The sequence below is a fragment of the Labrus mixtus genome, chromosome 4 (genome assembly GCF_963584025.1).
Source record: "Labrus mixtus chromosome 4, fLabMix1.1, whole genome shotgun sequence".
Classification (NCBI taxonomy): Eukaryota; Metazoa; Chordata; class Actinopteri; order Labriformes; family Labridae; genus Labrus; species Labrus mixtus.
This window is the reverse complement of record NC_083615.1, coordinates 32354469-32378415: the sequence shown is the minus strand read 5'-3', so window position 1 is coordinate 32378415 and position 23947 is coordinate 32354469. Positions and strand designations below refer to the sequence as shown.

General features: G+C 42.2%; 1 protein-coding gene across 1 annotated transcript; it reads right to left on the bottom strand.

Moving 5' to 3' along the window:
* Window positions 1–599: 599 nt before the first annotated feature.
* st3gal2 (ST3 beta-galactoside alpha-2,3-sialyltransferase 2) lies at window positions 600–20631 on the bottom strand (the record flags this gene model as incomplete). Its single annotated transcript, XM_061036957.1, has 8 exons — window positions 600–1587; window positions 1869–6597; window positions 6715–6834; window positions 8648–8693; window positions 9180–9359; window positions 11527–11660; window positions 12090–12149; window positions 19903–20631. Coding segments are annotated over 7 exons (1443 nt in total), but the record flags the coding sequence as incomplete, so codon positions are not given.
* Window positions 20632–23947: the final 3316 nt, after the last annotated feature.

Genomic DNA, 23947 nt, shown 5'->3' with positions numbered 1-23947 from the left:
ACACACACTAAACCCTCAAACTACTCCTTTATTTCCTACATCATGTTTCATAGTAGCCACCTGGATGTTTGTTGTTAGATCACTAAAGCGGTCTTTAATCCTACGTGTTGGTTCATATTTTGTTTGCAGAGTTCTGGCACAATAGCAGACGGTGGTACGAGTTTAAGCTTCACAATCCACTGAGACAGTCTGATATGTGCTTTTTCAGCTCACTAACTGCAGCTTCAGAGTTGTTTCTGTTCAGCAGCAGACCAGTGAGCTGTTCTCATCTCAGCCTCAAACACCACAGCGAAACCCATCACCAGGCGCCAGGCGGTGTCACTACAGAAACGTCCTGTCTGAACCCGTGGCGTTTTGATCAGGACGCGTTTGCTCCTCAAAGCTGTTTTCTTAACAGTCTGTACATTTCCATCCCTGCAACAGAAACCTCTTTTTTTTTCTCTCAAAGACAGAGCTGCAGACACCTTAACCATAGCAACAAGAAGGAAACCATTTGAGGAGAAGGGAGCTGTGTTGAAGTAAATGTAAACCAACAAGAGCTGTGATTTTCCTTCTCTCTTTCACAGTGTCTTCTTTTACAGCTGGAGATGCTGCATGGGTTTTCCTTTTTTTTTACTCTACCAGGCCACGAATAGATCAAAATTTCTACTGTTTTGTTAATTTCAGTTCATTAAAACGGTGCTGACTGATATTTAATAAATAGGTACTAAAATATAAAGTACAAAAGAAAGGAAAGAAAACCACTTAATTTCCCCTGATAATTATTTAAAATATTAGTTTTTCTCTGAATTTGAAGAACTATACTTTTCTCATATCTGTATGCTAAAATTTAAGATACAGCCATGAGACTGTTAGCTTAGCTTAAACTACAAACAGCTAGCTTTTGAGAGTATAATAGCATTTTATGGACTCCTTAACTCACTGGTTAATATGATTTATCTTATTTGTGTAATTTACACACACACAGAAGTATTAAAAAAAATTACTTTCACTTTTGGGTTATGTGCCACACCGTGTATTTACCAGTAGCTGTTTCTAACTGGCTAGCTGATTTTCTGTCCCTGTTAAGCTAAGCTATCACCTAACTGTCTGATAATGACCACATGTTTACTCCGGTTGTATAAACCTTCCTCCCTAACTCAGCTAAATAACGCATTTCCAAAATGTCAAACTATCTCTTCACATATACAAGGGAATGTAAAAACCAAAATGTGCCTTCTGAGTGAAACATCAGCGTTTTCTAGCCTGGACAGGTGTGTTTTCATATGGACGCCCAGTAGAGACGTGCATTCATACATTTTATTTATCTCCTTTTTCCTCTTACAACAACTTTAAACCAGCTGTTTTTCTCAATATCATGAGAAATTAACTCGTTATCAGGAGGAAACCAGCGTTGTAATCTCGAGATAACAAGATAATAAATTCGAAATCTCAAAGAAACAAATTTGCTCATCACTGGAGTTAAATTAAATGTATGGCTGTATGTCCACTTAGGGCTTCCGTACTTTTAGACTGTTTTGGTTTCGAAACTCATTCTGCATAATAGCCAATGAAAAGTGAAATATGACAAGTTTAAATTTGAGTTTCCTTCAGGAAAATATAAATTGTGGTAAATTGGCCTTTTTGTAGCTTTACAGAAAAATGCCTCTGCACATAATTTAAGCAATAATTAAGATTAAAAGAATACTGAATGTGAATCAGCCAGCGTCCACTGACAGTCAAATGAACTTGATTAGTGTTGGGATGTTTAGAGAGAGTCTGGCCTGGAAGAAATGAAGGCAATTTAAAATTGTGACAAGAGGTTAGCTTCTACTGTGTTGTTTCTATCAGAGGACTGAATCTAACATCCATACTTCACCTGAGAAGACCAACTACTGTTATTTCCAGCACAGATCTTTGTTCACTATCAAAGTTCCCGACACAGCAGAAAAACAGAGACAGTGTGACCTATAAATGTGTGCTCCCAATTATTTAAAGACTCGTCTCCAGATGAGAAAGAAGACGTGTACTGGGTCAGCAACAGGAGGAAAGACCTACTTTATGTCTGAAAAGCTCCAGAGAACACACTCACATCTGTGACAAGCACCATAGGAGGAAAAAAAAACCCTCTAATTTAGGGGAACTCACAGCGGGGGGGGGGGGGGTCACCCTGCTCCTGTCTGATCACAATGTCTTTGTTATCAGCTGTGAGATCTAACAGAGTGACTGCTGGAACAGAATAAGGGTCTCGCTTCTTTATCGAATCTTTCAACCCTCAGCTGGCTGCATGAACAGGATGTGAATGTGTTATATTCCTACCAGAGGGTCCAAAAATAAAACACATTAATTTTGAAGCAGGAAGGAGAAACAAACATTAAAAACACAGGAACCACATTAGCTGACCACTCCATAAAAACAGTGAACCATGTTAGCAGCAGTTCACTGATATGTCTACACACTTTGTCATCATCAATCGCTGTTAAACTACAGTCACGCTGTTTTTATTTTTAAACTAAAGCATAAAGATACGACAGGTACCTGTAACTTTCAGCGTCAGTCCGGCAGCTGACCCTCTTTCCTGCCATGTCACTACACATGATCTAGAAAAAAAGCATAAATGTCTACACACGATATGCTCAGAAAAGTAGCAAATGTCCTAATATGAGTCCACAGCAAGTCACTCTGCATGCAGAGTTAACAGCCTCTCTGTAGCCTGCAGCCATCTTTAAAAAAACAACATCAGTGTACAAAGCATTAAGAAGTGAAGAGCGGGAGGCGTCTGCACCCCGAGCAGAAGGCAGAGAGTGTGTGTAGGTGTGTATCTGTGTGTGTGTGTGTACAGCTCAGAAGGCACAGCTCTCAGCCAGAAGACGTGTGTGTGTTAGTGGCTAAAAATATGCAAAGGTGGCAGGTGTGTGTGTTGCCGATGGAGCAGCTGTAGGCGGGAGGCGTTCAGCAGCAGCAAGACAAGGCACAGAAGCATGAAAGTGTGTGTGTTTGAGTGTGTGTGTTTGAGTGTTTGACAAAAGAGAGAGAGAGAAACACAAACAGTATGTCCAGATTCGGGTACTACATCATCATATCATGTCAGTTATGTGCAAAGATGGACAAACACAGTGAAAGCAACAAAAAAACACAGTGTCAACACATGAGAGCCCAGAGTGGTTAAATTAAATCCTCAAAAGTTTGTTCAAATTAAATACAATAACTCAATCAATACAGGAGGAACAGTTCTTCACATCGCCTGCGGGGGGCAGTATGACGCCCCGACTCCTCCACATGTGTGTCATCTCAACAAGAATGGGTTTTTACATGCTGTGTGGTGACATCCTTCACTTTGAACGACACACAGTTTCTCTTCTCACACATAAACATATGTTATTTTCACATTAAACTTCCAGCAGCTGGCACTCATGGTTCCTATGCAGCTTCTGTTCACCACGTTTTAGTCGGCAGATTGGTTTTTCATAATGAGTCACTGGAACGATACACAGACTCCTTCTGAGAGGAAAACAACCTTGGAGAAGTTTGAACTAGTTTCTGAGTTTTGAAGGAGCATCAAAGACCCTGAAAACATAGTTTTCTGTGCCTGCTTGTTACTGTTGGGATATTACGTAAAAATATAAGTTTTGTTAACTTCTGTGAAAATGTTCTTCATGGATTTTGTCTCATACGTCTGTGCTCGTATTAGTGATTCAAAGTGGGCGGGGCTTAGAAGGAAAAAACTTGGTTAGACCAATTCTAATACACTTGAAGTTGTGAATGTTTTTTAAGCCATACCTGGAAACAATTAGTGGCATGGAAGGACAAGCATTCAATCGTTCATTATCATCCACTGTTAAACTACACCACAGACTGTAAATATTAATGCACCAGGCCTGAGTGATGTCACCCATCTGTTACTGCGGGGGGCTTTGGAGTCCCATTGATGGTGGTCGTCATGCTGGAAATGCTGTCTCACCCTAGCAGTGGTACATGCATTAAAAAATAAAAAAAGTGCTCCATAGCACTAATAGTGGTCAAACAGTCTTCAGGGCACCTTTAAATCTGTACTGTTGCTTATTTGGGAATATTTTTGTGTAATTTTTGCTGTAATAGATAGAACAGAAACTGGAGGATGACATGCTGCAAAGGGGTGGAGGGTCAAAGTTGGACCGTTCTATAAATCAGGCGCATGCTGAGCTAAACTGGCACCCTGTCGAGAAATATGTAATATAATTTAGACATGTTTAAAATTCATAATTACGTTTTAAGAGGAAGAAGAAAAAGTAATTGTATTTTGACTTTCATTATTGTAACTGACATAAATACTACAGTAATTTGAAGTTAGTTTGGAAGGTGAGTTTTAGATCATGAGGTATCTACTGAGACATTATTACTCGTCAATTACCTTTCAAATCAATACATAACTACATACGTCTTGTATACATTTTTTACAATATTTTGAAAGACCTGCGTAAGAACCATGAGCAGTCTTTGTAAGACAACAGCTGCATCTTGAGAAACACTCTCCTTCCTCTCTGTGGCACACATTTCTTCTCTTACAGCCTAGCACCTCTTCCGTCACTGATATGGAGGCTGTAGATGTGTATATGGGTTAAATGTGATGATAGAAAATCATGTTAAGAACAAAGACTGTGGCACCTGGGTGGAAAAGATGATCCAATATGAGTAAGTGTAAACTCAAACAGTACCTGCAACTAACACTGCAGTCTGAAGGGAGATATGCAAACAGTGAGAAAATCAGAACAAACAGTGCAGATGATGCGGTCCAGAGGTGGAGTCTAAGGCGTCTGGTGGCTCCGTCCCCTTAAGACTGAGCTGAATTTTTAATTGGCTGAGCAGGGACTAGGGCAAGTGGTTAATGAAGCCGATCTACTGACAGGTAGAGGAATTCCCAGATCCAATGGGATTTACTCTCACCCAATCATATGAGCTTTAATCTGGAGCCAAACGCTCCGGACAGTCTCTGACTCCTCTGGGATCGAGGGAGTCAGGCTGGAGTTTCAGTCGGGGCAAAAAAAAAAAAGCAAGAGCGAGATCTCTTTAAACTTCAGTCCCAAACCAAAGTGGTTAACCCAGTTCAGTTTGTATTTCACTCTAGCAAGCTGAGGAACCAACGTCTTTCTGTTTCATCATTAAAAACACAGGAGAAACTTAATGCATTTCTAATGCTGCCTTTAGTCAGACTGGTTCTTCACGCTTGAGCTCTCCAGTCCTCCTCTCCCAAAATAGACTCTGACAGACCACATGGGGATTAAACTCTAGTCCAGAAACCAGCATGCCTCCTTCCAAACATGAAATCCCAGGAGATGGACTTTTTGGCCTCATTAGAATCTGTTGCAGCCAAACCTGCGCTCCCCATGAACACTTCTTCTCCTTGTGCCGGGATGAGTGAATAAAGACTGAAGCAAAGCTCTACACAAGCTGAGGCTCAGGCCAGTGCTGCAGTGGTCCTTCTGAGTCCACTGAACAGTCATGGTCCTGCATAGCTGTGGTACTGACCTGGAGGGGGGGAATTTAGAGGAAAGTCATACGATATAAACTCACAGCATCACCTTCCGTCTTATAAGCAACCGTTTCACATCCCGTCATAGTCCGACAAGGCCCCTGTCACACTGTCATCTGAGGCAGAGCTCACATAAAGTGGAGTTATGACGGAGAAAAGGGGCAACGTGTCAACGTGAGGGTTTTTGCCTCATGCAATGTTTGAGAGGAAGAAATCTTTCTAAAAGGAGTCATGGCCCTGCGTCCTGTAGGAGACGGGAACTCAGCCCTTCAGTCTTCAAATGCTAACAGTACGCACTGCAATTAGTGTCCATAGTGTCCATGCTGTTTGCTGTACAGTGCTGACATCCATCCACAGCTTAGAGGAGAAATAGATACTTTATGGTGTTCCTTTTCTGTGGCCTTTTTATAACTTTGGGATCTTTTGACAAGGGGAATTTGCATGTGAGATTTTCCCCTCTCTGGCTTCCTCTGTGCAGTATTTCTGTGGATTGGTTTAGTTTTCTATGTCTCCAGCTGTCCCATCTCTTCTCTCATCCTTAAACTGACTCTCACAGAGGAAAACCTTGAGAAAAGAATCTGTTTGTTCCCCTTGTAAATGTAAGGCTCAACACCTACTCTAACGTGAGTTTGTTTCATCTACATGCTCCTTGGTCCTGGTTTTTTGGTGAGTGAGTGTACACCATGTTCTCTAATCAGCGCCTCTGGCTACCTCCCGAAGATGAGGGGAAGTGAATGGGATTATATTTTTTGGTACCATTTGGTGCCCAGTTTGTCCTGCCTTCTGAGAGCATTTGGTTAACTTCAGCTGGGAAACCCAAAACTGGTGCAGGTACAGTTAAGAAAGCCAGAATACAAACACATCGCAAGCAGCTTCTACAGTATCTGCTGCTGTACCAGGTGTTGAAAACATTAGATATTATATTAATGTGCTGGTTATTTCCCGGGGAACACGGTGATTTTGCCGGCCTTGGCCAGCCGCTGGATGATCTGAGCTTCATAGTCTGCATCGTGAACGCCGGTCTTTCTGAACTCTCCGGAGTAGCGGTTCTGCTCCCAGTAGTGGTGCCAGTTCCCTCGACTGTCCGCCCCGAATCCAAACACGTTCACCTAGAGGAGAGTGCAGAAAGAAGTGTGTGTGTGTGTGTGATGATATGATGTAAGGATAGTCTCAGCATGATGTAAATGTTTCACAATGTTTTGTTTCTGAAGGAGAAAGAAGCTGACCTCATCACAAACGTGCAGGGCGAAGAAGAGCACCAGCATGCCAGTGGAGGGGTAGCGCCCATGATGTCTGGTCCAGCGGTCGTGGATGTATTTAAAGAATGCTGGGTTGAAGATCTGAACCTGGTGGTGAAAAGAGAAGCACAGAAAAGATCAGAAAAATTAACTTACAGCTACAAAAGTAGAATAAGAAGTATTTTCCTCCTTTTTTTCAATCCCTTGTTCTCTTTTATCCCGCAGCTTTCTGCCTGCTGCGCACCTGAGCGCAATTTGTGCCCAGAGAGGAGGAGGGGTAGAGAGAGAGGGTGGGAACACACACACACACACCAGGCATTATGTGGTGAGGTAGGGGGAAACTCTCTTACTTCAGCCCCTCTATAGACGGAGGTCAGTGCTCTCAGAGAGGAGATATATTAAAATATCATTCAGAGGACTCCTTCACTCAGGCAGAATCCAAAGAAAGTACTGGAGCGCACAAATCACTGAAGGCAAATTTATTAAGATGCAAAGGACTACGATTTGGAAACACTGGTTCTTCCTCAGAGTCACCGTTTTGAATCGTAAGTGATTCGTGTGCTCCAGTGCTATCTTTGGTTTCTGCCTCTGTGAAGGAGTCCTGTGAATTATGATGTGGTGAGGATCGGGCTTCGTTTGTCCTCTTACACTCCTCTATTTTCTCCTCCAAGCATCGCAGCTGCGATGTAAAGTTTCCATCAGAAGTCACTAACCCCATTCATACACATTCATACACCACTGATGAAGCAGTGGGAGCAATTTACTTGCCCAAGGACACATCGGACATGTGACTGCAGGAGCTGGGGATCAAACCCTGGACCTTCAGGTTGAGAGGCGATGGACTCTACCAACTGATCCACTGCCGCCCAGTTTAGTAGGAAGTGCTGTGTATGACTGTCAAGTGCAGCACTTTTCAGTTTTTTGTTTCTCCTCAGCTAAAGCCTCAATTTGTTCAGGAAGCTGTAACATATTTGGGGGCTCGTTCTAAACATATTTCACATCGGCTTTTCTCATGCAGGATTTCTCTAAAACACTTTGTGCTATTGAGATGGCTTTTTGTTTTGTTTTTCTGCTTCAGCATTGTAGATGTGCATCTTTTTGTCTTTAGTGCAATACAACCACTTTGTTTTGCAGCGGTGCCTCACACTTTATGTTTGGAACAAAATCTAAGTTGTTCTGAATTCAGTTTAACAGCGCTCACTCAGATGATTTACACGGTAATACAGGCAAGATAACCTCATGCAATCACGGCTGCTGCATATTCAAAAGGTCCAACAAAAGAAGAAAAGATTTTGCTGAGTTAAATTCAAAACCCCTCGGGAGGTTGTGATGGCTGTGAAAGATTAAAGGCACTAAGAGTACCGTTAACCAAATGAATAGTAATTACATATGAATCATCTCCCTCCAGGTGATAGTCAGGCCCAATAAACAAACGCTGTAGGCTGCTTGGAGCGCCACAGTGGAGAAGAGAATCTTACAAATCTATATTTCTGGGTCGACTCCAAAGACGCCGTGTTTCTCACCAGGCGAAGGGAGGGATTAGTGTGACTTTTTGATTTTCAAGGATTAAAGATCGAACAGAAGATTATGAAAACAAAGGAAGAGTTTTATAATCTCACAGTAATCCATCAATAATGGGGATGGGGAGGTCACTGCATGTGTGTGTGTGTGAGTGTGTGTGTGTGGGGGGGGCTCTGTATGTGTGTGTGTGTGTGTGTGTGTGTGTGTGTGTGTGTGTGTGTGTGTGTGTGTGTGTGTGTCTCTGTATGTACCTGTATGTATGTATGTACCTGTATGTATGTATGTATCTGTGTGTGTGTTTGTGGCTCTGTATGTGTGTGTGTGTGTGTGTTGGTCTATGACAGTGAGTGTGTGAGACTGGCAGAGAGTAATTGCAGTGAAAGCAAAAAATAATACACACCTTGTCTTTATCTACACGGAGGAACTGCTTTACTGGAGCGTACGTACTGATGGAGAGAGAGAGAGAGAGAGAGACAGAGAGACAGAGAAAGAGAGAGAGAGAGAGAGAGAAAGAGAGAGAGAGAGAGAGAGAGAGAGAGAGAGAGAGAGAGAGAGACAGAGAGACAGAGAAAAATTGATTTAATACATTTAACCAACTCTTCATGTGATGCTGCAGCTGTGAATTCTGGATGATTGACAGCTGACAGATTGTTACGGCCCCATGACTCTCTGACTCCTTGTCACTCTACTGAGTGTGTGAGTGTGTGTGAGTGTGTGTTTGTGTGTGTGTGCCCACAAACTATACTTGTGTGTTGTGGTCTTTTAAAAAAGTTATTCTGGATCCAAACAGTCATGCCCCTGCACCGTGGGCACTCTATGTTCAGTGTCTGTTTTTTGTGCCCCCACATGTGTTAATCCGTGCTTATGCATATCTGTGTGTGTGTGTGTGTGAGTGTGTGTGTAAGTGTGTGAGTGTGTGTCCCCCTTCTTACAATCGAATCTGTCCGGTGGACAGGGCGCTGGTGATCCAGACTAGATCCAGTGTTTTGAAGGGAACCAGGACGAAGCTGACGTTTGCCGCCAGGTTCTTGGCGCTCTCTGGATACATGAAGTGGTGAGTCGTCTGGCTGCCGGCGTCTTCTTCGTAGCCCACCGTGGGGGCCAGGTTTATCCTTGAAACAAGAGAGGAATGCATTACTCAGGGAGGCTGTGCTTTGTTAGCAAACAACATGTGTGGCATCCACTTTCAAACTGTGGTCACAAATCTATAAAAAGAAATGTTTTCAAATCTCGTGCTGAGTTGTCAGACTGATTCATTTTGTCTTTTTAGAAAATTGTTACATTTTGCAGGAAGCTGTGAACATATCAGTGACTCAAACAACTGACTGTTTCATTTTGGAGAGGACCTCACAGTTTTTCTCCTCCCAGGTAAACTACCTCCTTACCTGACTTAATCTCCTCTCTATAAACATTTCAAGTCATTCAACCAGATCTCAAAACTACTGTGAAAATACAGAGTGAAGAGAAAATGGAGAAAGACTGCTTTGAGTGTTGCTGCACCCATTATGTGGAATAACTTTCAGAGGACGGCTAAGCGGCTCTCTCTTGTTTCATACAGCATTTTAAAGAGCCAGTGTCTGAACTACTTAGGGAAGGAAATTGCAACTGTTTTAAAATGTGAAATCATTGCTTCAGTGTCTATGCTTTAATTTTTAACTGTTTATATTTGTTCTGTTTTTATTTTTGTATTGCTGCAGGGCAACTCTAGAAAAGAGACCTCATCCTCAGCGGGTCCTCCCTGCTAAAATAAAGGATAAAAAAAAAGAAATAAAATCATTCTTTCTTTGATCTTTTAACATTTTTATTTTGTATTTATTGTCATATATTTGCTCGATATCGCATGTCTATGAACGTTCTTAAAGTGATTCATGGTTTAACATTTTGAAGTGCTTTATGAATGAATGATGCTCTATAAATAAACGTGCCCTGCCTCGATGTGGCATCTTTGCTTAAAATTTTAACTAATGTGGAAGTAACCTTTAACTGCATTTCTTATAATGGCCAACAGGAGGCGACACCACAAGAAGAATGATTGTGAATGAAGAGTGGTTGTGAAGAAGCAGAGGAGGAAATGATCCTTTTTCTGTTCATTTTGTACCTCAGTAAGACTTCTGCTACGCAGCATTATGTTTATTTTTGACCTAACTTCTTCATGCTGACGTCATGCTGGTGACGTCCACATCTTATTGACAGTGTATGAATTCATCAATTCAGCTTCAACAAGTCTCAGGACATAGAGTTTTCATGACGCACCTTTTATGCTATAATATCAAAGTCGATTTTTTTCTTGTGTAACTTTAAGTCAGACAGTAAGTGAGCCGCTCAGCTCTGTCTGTGTTCTTCAGACTTTTGCTCTATGTACAGTGGGTCTGACTCACTGTCTGAAGGGAGTGAACAGTTTATATAAAACAGGAAAACGCACCTGAAGAAAAAAAAAAAGGCACCGCATGTATCCGTCCATATGTCTGAAAACAAAACAGAAGTTTGTTCTGACATGAGGAGAGAAAGGCCTCAGGAGACAGACAGACAGACAGGAGGTGGGTGGTGCGGCTCTGTGATGACTGTTGCCGGCCAAAGCTCGTTTGAAACACAAATGAGATAAACTAACCACAGCGCTGAGGAGTGTAACGGGAGAGCTGGTCGTTAGAGGCTGCCCACACAGGTCCGCTGAGAGAGTACCACTAATGGATGCTAATTCTGGTTAGCACACAGAGACGCACCAAATACTTGTCATTCCTGCTTGAGGCTTTTTATGCAGCAACACACACACACAGACCGTGCACAGAACAACATATAGCTGTGTGTTCATGCCAGCTGACAACAATCAGGCTCTGTGATTCAGTGCTGCTGCACAACGCTGAGCAGACAAAGGGATTTATGTGCACTCTCTCTGCACGGGTGTGTATGTGTAGGACACAATCTATACGTTAAAGCTTCTTAGGACATAGAGCTGCCTGCGGTGACCTCACACGAGTCATATGACCTTGCTGTCAACCAATAGGGGAGCTGAATGGATAACAGCATTACACAGTTAAGTTAAATATAGTATAAGACACCAACATCTGCTGCTGTTTTCTAATAGATACTTTGGCAAATGCAGAATACACAGTCTATCTCTCTGTGTTGTGTGATGTTGTGTTTTCCTCCTCACATGAACTCTGTCCTCTCCAGCTGTCTCCTCCCCCCTTCCTTTCTTCATCTCTCTGTTTCATCCAGCCCTCTGCGGACCTATCTCTCAGTCTAAACGCACATGTCACAGTCTGCTTCCAGCACTCTCACCTCATGATGTGGTTGTGTCCGTCGATGGTTGCCCCGTATCCCGCCCCTCGAAGGTTTCCGGAGTTTCCCACCACAGCGCAGCGCAGACAGCGTCCTGGGTCCCACGAGCCGTACGGGGACCTTCCTGGAATCACCTGTGACAAGAGAGGCTTTTATCAAAAACGAGCGCTGCGCAGATTCAAGCTACACAGGAAATTAAACACAACACACCGAAGGAGAAGGAGTCTAACATGTAGCTCGGGGCCTGATTGTAGAAACACATTCTGCTTCCTAGAGGAGGAAGACAGAATTCTTCATGAAAAATACATGAGCCCCTTCTGCCCACAAGGGAGTCAGAGTACAGGGTTTTTCAACATGCACACCTATGTGAATGCAATGCTCGTCATATTGAGAGTCAGAATGAAAAAAACATATACAGAAACATTAAAAAGAGATGACACACCTCATGACTAATAAACACAATCTGTTCCTGTCAGCCTTTTCCCAGGAGTGTAGAGTAATGACTCAGCTGATTTCAAAGTACCAGCCCTAGTGGAAAGATGAATTAATATAATATTAAATACCTGAAACAACCTCAGGAGCACCTGCTGGATACTGTGGGGTTTGAACTGGGGCTGTAACATCTAGAGAGAGAAAGAGGTGTTGTCAGGGTGTGCAGTTTCTCTTCTTCAGACGAACACGATGAGACAACAGACTTTATATTCAGATGTGTTCTGAGCGCCCGTCTACATGTGCACACACGCACTCGGCAGCATTCATGTGCAAATAAGCAGGTGGTTGTGCTTGTGCCTGCGGGTGTCTTTGTGTCAGTGTGTGTGTGTTTGTGTGTGTGTGTTGAGGTAACAGCCATGTGACAGACTGACAGGATGCAGTCAGTCTGGGCGAGTCGTGGTCGGAGGAGCAGCAGCATGGCACACATCCACTTGTCAAAGAAAGCGGAATTCTAATTAATAAAACTGTTTTTATAAATTAAATATGTCAGAGTCAGTCCACATGTCTTTCTAAGAAAGTTGACTTTTACACCGCTCTTCACCAACAACAGTGAGATGACCAGAGGTCGTACACTTCTGCTCAAAAGGAAAAAACAGAAGTGACAGCAGACATAACAAGCGTCTCCTGTCTGACTGAGACAATGACAGCTTGAATAAATAAAGAAGACGTCATGTGTTGAATGTTAACAGACTGAGATGAGTGACAGAAGAGAAAAAGAGGAAGGAATTTAATATTTGAACTATACTTCAGGTCCTGACTGTCAAAGACTTATCGTGTAAGAAACACCTCAAATGTGATGCTTTCAGTTTATTATGCGATCTATTTCTTCTTCAGCTACATGGAAAGTCCAGATAAAATGTCAAAAACATGGAGAGTAATCAAAAAAGTGGAGCGTTGTTGGGTTTTATTTTTGTAGCAATATTCAATGAAAGTCCGTCTGAGATTCTTATCTTCTGAAATTATAAATAGATTCATAACTTCTAAAAATGTTTTTTTTTTTTTTTTGCCTGATCAGTCACTCCCTGCTAAGTGATAAGGCTAGCTCTTTGACTCAGAATGACAAATGGAGCAACAAGAAATTCAGCCAGTCTCACAGTAGATCCTGAAGTATGTACTAATTCAAAAATAGACTTTGAATCATGAATCCAGAATCCAAAATAGATTCTGAATCGAATCGTGAGACACCCAAAGATTCCCAGCCCTAGTAGATTCAGCTCTTGTAAAGCACATGTATAGCTGCTTGTTTTCTATACATCTGTTTTAATTGAATATCTGAAACCCCATGAATTAATGACAAGCTCCTTCAACATTTAATTTAAAACATTGACCAGTGACTTAGTCTGTTGAATCATTAAATTCCCTTAAGATAAACTTGGTCAAACTACAGAAACAACTATTCTATATCTGATATTTTCTTTCCAGGTTTGCCCGTCCGCTGCCGAGCTTTTACTCTCTGTCTATTTCCGCCTGAATTGAGCAGAAATTCAAATGAAAGGTACGTTATGCTCCCTTCAGATTAAACATTGTGTTGCAACAGCCTGAAAAAGCACAGAGATTGAACTTTTATTTAAAAGTCTTTCTGACTGTCCAGCCATGGAAAACTGACTTTATGCCACAAACAGGAAAACACAGTTTTTTCAAAGGTTTGGGGACAATTTACTAAATATCTTAAGTCAGTCAGAATGTGTAATGCATAGAAAGTATGTTATATTATTCATCATGTAAGATACATAAGAAGCATCAAGGATGTGTTTCACTTTATTATTATTTTAGTTTAAGAGGACCTTTAACTTTGTAAATGTTGTTTTGTATTTCTGAACACAAACAACAACATCAACAACAACAGTACAATAAACCAAATTCAAAAAATGGCATAATTAGATTATTAGTAAGTTAAAGGATGTTTTGTATTTGTAAGTGTATATGAATTGTGCTTGCAAGAAGTCTCTGTACCAAAACTGAGCAAATACCAGCGTGCACTATGATATGTCGCTCATTGCATTTGGAAATTATGTTTTGTTTTGAAATAAAGCTGGGGGCTTTTCTGTAGTATTATTATTATTTGGCTTTTTATGCCTTTATTGTAGAGATAGGACGGTGGACAGAGAAGGAAATCAGGAGACAGAGGGGAATGACATGCAGGAAGGGAGCCACAGGTCGGATTTGAACCCGGGCTGACCGCGGGGCATAAGCACTAACCACTAGGCTACCTGCGCCCCAAGCAGTGTGCTTTAGACAGTTTTTACACCTGTAAAGACTAAATTAAATTCCAAGTATTAAAAAGGGGAAACGGTTTCAGTAAATCATGAAATCATCCTTTAACAGCGGAGCGTTCTAGTGCAGACATCAGTCACTTCAGATCGACAGAGTGCTCGTGTTCTTACAGTAGGAACATTTGTGAAGCCACATGTTCAGAATCAAGAGTTAAAATGAGTCTATCTTTGGCTTTATATATTTATAAGTCACAGGTGGCGTTTTAGAGATCCCTGTGTTTAACACACATTGATGCAGTTTTTATAGAGAGATGACACCCGAGCTGAGAAAGAGAGAGAATACGTTTAAACAGGAAAACAAAAAGCATGCTCCAGTTTCCACCTCTTCCAAAAAAAGCAGCCAAACGTGCATTCATGGTTGTTGTGAGCACCTGCACAAACACTTTTGTTACCCTAAAAACACAAAGTTTCGTCAGGATCCTGGCACTCACTAAATGCTTGTTTTCGCGCTGTAACCGTCTTTTCCACTCCACCTCTCCCCCTTTCTCCCACACAGTAATCTTCATTTTGCACTCCTTTGTCACTTCTTCCGTCTTCACCCACCATCGGCCTTAATTCTCATTTCCCAACACAGATCTCATTCTCTTACAAATTCATTCACACGTCCTCTCCTGCAATCTCCGTGCCCTCATGTCTAATTCCTCCTCCTTCATTTCCCTGGCTCCCTCTTTTGTTTCTCCTCCTCCTCCTCCTTCGTCTTTCTTCATCTCTTCATCTCTCTGGGACTCCCGTGCACCATGCAGCTCATCAGTGCTGATCAGAGACCCCGCCATCCTTCTTTTTACTCTCTCTCTCTTTGTTTCTCATGCTTTTACCTCTCTGCAGTTTATCCTTTCCACCTTCCCTCGCTTTCATTTCTCTTTGATCCCTCCATCTCTTTGCCTTCCTCTGTCTCTGAGTCCCTGCATGATGCCGGAGCCAGCCTGGCACGCTGCTTCACTGTTGTTCAGGGGATATTAATTTTTTGGCAGATGTTTTTTTGGCAGCCTTGCTTCTTCCTCTCTGCTGTCTTGTGACTCTAAAAGTAGAAAGCTTCTGGTGTCTGCATTAAAGTTATATTTCAACTTGGCAGACATCCTATACTTCCAAGAGCCACTGCAGCAGATATTGTGGAGTTTTAATGTTATTACTTTTTAAACAATGTGGAGATTTGATGAAGAAGGGTGGGACCACACATGCAGATATTGTTTTATTTACCACCTGGTTACTCTGAACTAGCTTTAACCTGCTAACAAGCTGTGTGATCTGTGAAACCTGAACAGTAATCAAGTTATATGATACAAAATTAAGCAAATGCTCTTAAAAGGATGTCATTCAGGTTTGCTAATTACACAGTTTAAGGTTCAATATGTTGAATTCTAACACTAAAATATCTAAATTAATAAAAAATTTACTGAACCGATGTTATTTTTTGTTGTTGTTGAGTAATTATATTACCTCTTATATTTCAAACAGTCATCAAAGCCAGAGAAATCCTTAATTGTATAGTTGTACCGGTACGTGTCGTTGCGGCCGCCCTTGACAGACACAACATGTTTATTGTTGCCATGGAAACACCAGATGTAACGTCAAAGACCAGGAAGCAGGAACTGCGACTGAAAACTGCTGTACTGTTCCTGTATATTGTATGTGCTGATGTGATAAAAACGTCATGTAAATTATACTCGGATACGTTACTGTAGCTCGTAGGTAAACATATTCTTCTCCTCAGGTCGGTTTCCCTCTTTCGTCTTAACTACGGTCAACTCTGAGATCATTTTCATCGTGGGTAGGGGTAGAGTAGCAGAGAGAACCACTCCGAAACTCTTAAATGACCAGATATCTTAAAATAAAACAACATTTCTGCCCTCAAAACGTAAATGTTTGTTTTCCAACCTCCTTAGGTTATTTAAAGGTCACATATTCTGCAAAATACACTTTACTATGTTTTCTCTAACACTAACATGTGTCTCTAGTCTGTCTACAAACCCCCCAATGATGAGAAAAGTCCATCCTCTCCATCTTCTGCCTGCTCCACTTTTCAGAAAATGTGTGCTCAAACAGGCCGGAGATTTTCCCTTCATGACATCACAAAGGGCAGTAACCCCTCCCCCAGGTGGGTGACACTCCCACAGCTAGGTGTTTGTTCTGCACCATATAGGACTTAACTAAGCCCTAGCCACCCAAGCCCTTCCAGAGAGGGGGCGTGGTCAGACACAGCTCATTTACATATTTAAAGGTACAGACACAGAAACAGCCTGTTCTGAGCAGGGCTGAAATAGAGGGGTTTATAGACATGATCAAAGAAACTCAACAGACATGTTTTTGGGGAGCTCTGAGAATTATTTAAACGGAGGAGAATATGTGACCTTTAAATGAATTAGGAAATAGAGGTAGATCAAGGGAAGCAATAATAGTCAGAGATGATATTAAACAACTGTGACGAAGGATTTTCTTTCCCAGACGGGCTAAAAGCGAGCAATTTACTGGAGGCACTTTCACGGCTTCTAGGAATAGTGATGCCAGTGAAGTCAGCCTCCTTCACTCTTTAACAGAAAACAGTTATTTATTCTGTCTCCAGGTTCCCGATAGAAAGAGCTAAACCCCCCTTGTTCCTGATTTCCTTTCAAAGCATGTCATTTCTTAATCAATGTTGTCCATTTCTTACATATTTCAGAATGTCTGCTATATTCCAGTTGAATAACATGCACATTTTCAGTTTATTTGGTGCAGCAGTGTTTATTTAAGTTGTTAAATTATCGAACATCTAAAAAAATGATGGTTACATGACGCATTCATGGCTGGTGTTTGTTTGAAGGAAAAGAAGAGAGAGTCTGAAACCTGGTTGAGCTGGTTAACGGCAAGGTCAGAGTGTCTCGTGCAATTGGATCTTTTGTTCAGTTCGATATGGAACAACAGAGAAGCATCCCTGACAAGAAAACAGATAAACCTTCGATCAAGGTCTGGAGAGACTCGTATGATTATCCTTCTTTTGTTTGATTTCTCTGGGTCCTCCTGGCATTCATTTTTTACTCTCTTCCGTTCTCTTTTTATTTCCTCTTTCTCTTTTGCTCAAGTTTATTTGTAAATGTTGTGCCCTTGTTTTTCCCCCCTTTGTCTACCATGCATCTTTGTTCTATATATCCTTTATATGTGACCGTCTCCTTCTGCATTAAATCTCCCTCCTCTCCACCTTTGCTTCCTCTCGTTCATGTCTCCTTGTATCTCTCTCTCCCAGTTCATCACTCCCATATTGCGGTGTGACCTAACGACTTGGCAGCCTCCTTCACTCCTGCGTTTGCAGTTTAGCTGGCCTGAGACTGGCTCCTGGACCTGCTCCTAATGGACACCTGAGACTGGAGACTCACAGAAACACAATCAGTCAGATACACAGCTACACACATACACACTAACTAATGGAGCTTTAATGCATCCACTCCTTAGTAAAGCTCCTCCTGTCTCTCGTGCACCGACTCAGGAGACATTCATGTCAGTGATTACAGACATTATGGGCATTGGTTTCAGAAAAGCTCAGTAATCAGGCATGCGATGTTTCCACTACGTCATATGACTGGCACCCAGAACATGAATTATTTAGAAGAGGGGATTGGTTGGAAGAGGAGAGATCTATGATTATGATGTATCACTCCCCTGTATGTTGGTGTCCTTATAATCTCACATGTGACTGACTCATACACCCAACACACGCTCACAGAAAGTGTTTGATGGTGATGCATTCACTTTAAAAATAAATGATGGAATAAAGAAATCTACACATTGTAATGGAATAATATCCTGCTCAGCACAAAACAACGCAGAACACTACCAATATGATATACAATTTATTACACAACTGGGTACACACCACACATATTTCTCAACATTATTAAATAACATTTGAATCTTGAGACGCTTCTTTGTTTGTACTTTTGTTTTTCAGAAATGACCAGGACAAACATATTGACTTCAGCTGACTTGAGTGTGAATGGATAAATAGACTGAAGAAGACAATAAAGACGTGTAAATGTCAGTATCCAGATATAATTAGACCCTCCAGGTGCCAAACTTCATGTTACATTTTACTGACCATGGATTCACTTATTGCATTAAACTGCATATGTGCTCTTTTGTTTGTCTTGTTGGGAGACTGAAATGCTTCATTAAGGTCGTCATGTTATATTCCTGATTTGTGAACATGGTCAATTTTACAGATTATCTATTTGACCACAGCAACTAAAAACATAACAGGAAGTGATAGTAGGAATATATTTCAATCTATATTAGACATGATGGTCTTCATCTGGACCAACATGGCTCTCAAAATCTGTCCTGTAACCATGTCACGCTCATTCCTGCCATAACCACTTCATTTCCAGAGTAGACTCTCCCGACGCTGAATAACGTCCCCAGGGGACAAGTACCTACAACTTGGTCCACGAAATGGGCCAACTCAAGGGCCACACCCTTGATCTCGTCCTTTCACTTGGCTTGCCCCTTAGTAATTTAGAGACAAAGACTTGTGTGTATCCGACCACAAGGCGATTATTTTTGATATTGCGCTACCTCATCCAGCCTCTGAGAGCCCTCCCACCTGGTCAGATCTGGAGTTTTTCATAATATCTCTACAACAAAATGCTAAGAGGCTTTCCTGAATACTCATAGCAATGAATCTGACACAGTTCCCCTTAAACACTGATTAGTTTCTCACTCGATTTCACAAAAGTGCGTGCCAGTGCTTCATTCCTCTCAAGAACATAAAACAAAACCCAAACATCTGCCTTGGCTCAATGACACAATTCTTGCAGCAACTGGAGGGCAAACAAAATGCAGATTAACCATGACATCCTCAGAAGTCAAATGCTTCACTATCAAAGGTTAGTTAAGCAGGCAAGAAATACTTTTTTCTCAGACTCGTTTCCAAAAATAGTTTCCAGGTTATTTACACTGTCATTAGCCACAGCTGCTAAGCCCCCCCAAAGAAAAAGGTGAGCAATTTTTTATATCTATTTTAAATAAACAGTTGATATAAACATATTCCAAATCTCAGCACAAACTTTGAATCACATGCCATAACACAAAATGTATTTCCTCGTTGCTTTTAAAGAAAATTGTCTCCAAAATGAGGCCTACAACACGATGTTCGAATGTTGTTCCAACAAAAAAATGAACATGGTTTTAATAAAGTTGCACAGGAACTGTTCCAATCTACTTTCAAACCTTTGATAGTTCAGCCTCTTTGAAAAAACCTTGATGCAGAGCGCTGATTGCCAAGTGGTTATGTGGCACCCCTTGTACAGAGAGGCTATAGTCCTCATCTCAGAGGCTGAGGGTTCGAATCCGACCTTGGCCCTTTACTGCATGTCACCCCCCACTCTCTCCTCCCAACTCTTGTTTTTTTTTGATGCATCCAATTTGACTCATTTTAGACCTATTTTGAAACCGTCTTTTTTATTGAAAGTTTTAGGAAAAAGGTTTTTTGTTGTGTTGTGAACAAAATTTCCTAATTTAAACATTATTTTTGAAGAATTTCTGTCAAAGTAGCAAATGATCACCTCACAGCAGATTAAGGCAAATGCTCTGTTTAAATTATTTTAGACCTGAGCTCAGCATTTAAAAAAACGTTGTTACTTACCACCCACCAGTAGTAGACATCAGACGGCAGCTGGATGTTGTCTCTGGTCCAAACAGGTGAGATATCCGGGTCGTAGCTCTCATCGAACCAATCAGAAACGCCAGGGTCTCCGACGCAGCGTGTGCAGGCACATGTCCTCTGCTGCGGGGTGTCTGGTGGCGACTGCCTGTGTGCACCCACGTAGCTCGGCACCAGCTTCACCCGTCTCGACTCCTCCCAGCCCGGCGGCTCCAGGTAGTTGAAGCCGACGCCCCCACGGAGCGAGACGGAGAAGAAGAGCGAGGTGAGGAAGACGACGGCGAGTGAGCCGAGGAGGACCCAGACTCTGCGGGAACATCTCACCTTGCCTCCTTTCTCCTCCACGCCTCCTCCTCCCCCACCACCACTACCAGCTCCACTTCCTGCCGCTCCGACCGTGCCTCCATTCAGCCACGGCCTGAGCTCGGAGAGTCGGGGAGCTCCCCTGAATGGACCTCCGCCCCAAGACCCCCAGCCCCAGCGCCTCTCCCGTTGCAAAGTGGAGGACGGGATGCGGCCCCCCCATGGCCATGACCCCAAACCTAGGCCTGCCACTGTCCCTACTCCACCACCACCACCTCCTCTGCCTACACACACACACACACACACACACACACACACACACACACACACACACACACACACACACACACACACACACACACACACACACACACACACACACACACACACACACACACGGAAGACAATGTGTCAGAGTCAATTTGTCTCACAGTCAAGCTGTGCGCTCAGCGATGCTCCTACGCTTTCTCTCCGTCTCTGGCTGGAGCCTCTCCTTCCCTCTTTTTCACAGTTATGTGCTTGTCTCACACACAAACAAATGTTTCAGCACACACACACACACCCACACTTGAGTCGAAGCTGAATTACACCCAGCTGTACTCTGACTGCCACGGAAGTCCTTTACCCTCAACGACAGGTGATCCCTCCTTCAGTTGTGATTACTCTCTGCTTTCTCCACCTTTCAATCCTGTGTTCATTTTCTTCTTCTTCACTTTCTATCTTTCTCTTCTTTGGCTCCCACTCTCTCTCTCTCTTTTCCCTCTCTCTTTTTTTTCAGATTAATTGCAACGTCCATCTTCAGTGAAACCAAGTGCACAACGTGAATGGCTGCAGAAGGTCCTCCATGTTTCTCTCTGTCATCTGTGTGAGCGGCGCGCTCGACTCTAGCGTTCCGATTTCTCTCTCTTTCTGTCTCTCTCACTGCACTGAAGCGACGCAGCCAGAGAAAGCTGGCAGACTAGTTGAGAGCAGCAGAGAGAGGGAGAGAAGAAGAGAGGAGGAGGAGGAGGAGTGGTAGAAGGGAGGTGGTCTGTGCTGACCGGTGTTCCATCACATCTCTAGATACCCTAGACTCAAAACATACCTATTTTGTCTCTTTTCTCCATTTCTGTAAGTTTCCACAGATATGTGAGGTGTTCTCAGGTTTTTTTTTTCCTCTCCAGGGTTACCTCACATAGCCTCTCTCCGTGTTTCACAGAGGCTCTGAGACCTGCTTGGTTTAAAAAGCTGCTGTGTCAAGCACTGCACTGTTGCTGTCCCTCTCCACACTATCAGTGACACAAAGTCAAAAAAGTTGGGACTGAAAATGATAATTCTTTGGGGTAAAGGATGAAATCTTAGAGGGATGACAAGCGAAAAGAAAATCCAAATGCTCCTGATGCTGTTTCGATGATGTGCAGCTCAGACTGTCCACACGTCAGGTGTGTAGCTGTGCATTCTGCCGACACACTGTCCACAAAAAAAGTCCAAAGAAGTCTTTTCTTTGCTCCAATCTGAAGCCATAGAGATAAAACAATAAGAACAAAACAAGATCACAGAAAATAAAAAAAAACTGTGAGATGTAATCAAAGCATCACAAGCGGATTGTACAACTCACGTCCAATGGGAAAGATTTTTATGATGATGGTTTATCCAGAGGTGACACTGTGCTCAGAGAAGGCGACAGTGGTGGTTGTAGAGATGCCCAGAGGATGTGATGGGGGGGAAAAAGACAAAACCAATCAGCCCCAAAATCTCATCTTCTTTCCAGCTGGCTTTTGGGAGGGCGACGGGAGGAAAGGGTGGGGGCAGCGTCTAGTACTGCGGACCACAGTGCAGGAGAGTGTGTGTGTGTTTATTTTTGTTTTCGCTCCCTGTGATTTAATGTGTGTATGGTTTTAAGCTCGGGTTGCACACCGTCTGCCAGTTTGCACTAATTTAATTGTGTTCTACAGCTGTGCTGCAGTGTGTGTGTGTGGGTGTGCGTGCCCTCTTGGCTTGCGGCAGAAGTTTCATGAGGCTGCAGAGCCTGAGATGACTGCTGTTTAGCTCTAATCTCCTAAACTGTAATCCCAGGGTAAGACCCCTGCAGCACCCACTTAATGCCAGCTGTCTGTGATGCACATGTTCATCTGATGACTGATAAAACACCTGCTTTACTCACCTGCACACACACACACTCACTGTGATACTTCTGCATTGACAAGCAGCTCGGATATGTGTGTGTGTGTGTGTGAGTGTTTCTAAGGCACAAACAGCTGCTCCCTGTAGCTTTTTACTTCATGATCAAGTGTATAAGTCTGTGTGTTTGTGTGTATGTTTGTGTGCCCTTCAGGGGGTTGACAGCCATGTCTGGTCTGAAGTCTGGCTTCCTGTTCCAAGAAGAAACTGTGGAGACACACAGAGAGAGAGAGAGAGAACAGACAGAATGTAATTTACTGCCATTAGCCTCATTGACCATATTGACATCTCTAATCCTACTCTCCTTTTCCACTTTGATCCTTTCTCCCTCTTTTTACCTCTCATTTCCTCTTATCTCCAGGCAGACTGTTCTGGCTCACCCCAAACTGTCTCTTTCTTCGGTTTTTATTTGTCTACAGCAGCTCCTTTTTCCTTTTTCAGCTGCTGCTGTTTCAGTAAAAATCTGCTCCATTTCTTTCCTGTTTTCATCTCATCTCACTCTGTTCTCAGTTTGTCTTTCAGAGAGTCCATCAGAACAGACAAGGTCAAACATAAAAAACCCACTTCTGCTTTGTCCTGTTTTTGTGTGGATTGATTTTTATTGAATTCTTTCCTTTAAAAAAAATGTAATTCATTGCAGAGATGTAAATGTTGAAGTAAAGGACACAGATTGAAAGCTTCAGGCAGAGTGCTGAGCAGACCTCTCGAACAAACTGGCCTCACATCTCGAGACGATGATGCATCTGTGGGGAATATTTTCTAAGCGCTGCACAATCTGCTGCTATATTATGTATCACCACAGTGTTTATTTTGTCTATGTGTGTAAACAAGTTTAGCTTAAGTTCTCCTGATGTATTAAGGGCTGTTTATTAGGATCTGATGTCCTGCTGTTGTGATGCTTACATAAGTCTGAGAAGTAATTCAACAACAACTGTGGAGCCAGTGTGGAGATACAAGGTTGTACTCATTCTGAAAATATCATCACTTTAACAAGACATCTGGTATTAAATTAGAGGAAGGTTATGACATTTTAAGCTTTGTCGCCATGGCAATAGAGACTGTTAGCATATTAAATCAAAATAACAGGTGTTTTTGTTTGTTGAATGGATTACTGTGTTACTGGACAAAAGAGAGAAAGTGATTCATCTTAAAATGATAAATGATAAAAAGTAAGCAGATGTTATTTATTCTCACATGCTCTACTTTTATAAGTTCTAGTGTGACTGTGAGGTCTCTAAATGACGTCTTTATTTGTGCAGCGGATGTCTTTCTGGCTGTCAGTATACAACTTTAATTTCCTAAACTTATCCGTCAAACTATTCCCATTGAATGATTGAAGAAGAGGGAGGTGAGGAAGACTGAATTAGTCAATCTTCAGGTAAATATTTTTGGGCTTGCTTGAGTTTTTTAGCACGTCCAAAGTCCAAAACGTCCAAAGATAATTTGGATGCCATGCTGCTTCTCTTGCTCTAATTTGGAAGTTAAAGGAACATTTTGAGGTGATCAGAGCAGCAATGATTCTATTTTTCTCCAATATTAGTAAATAAATCAAGAGTAAGAACAA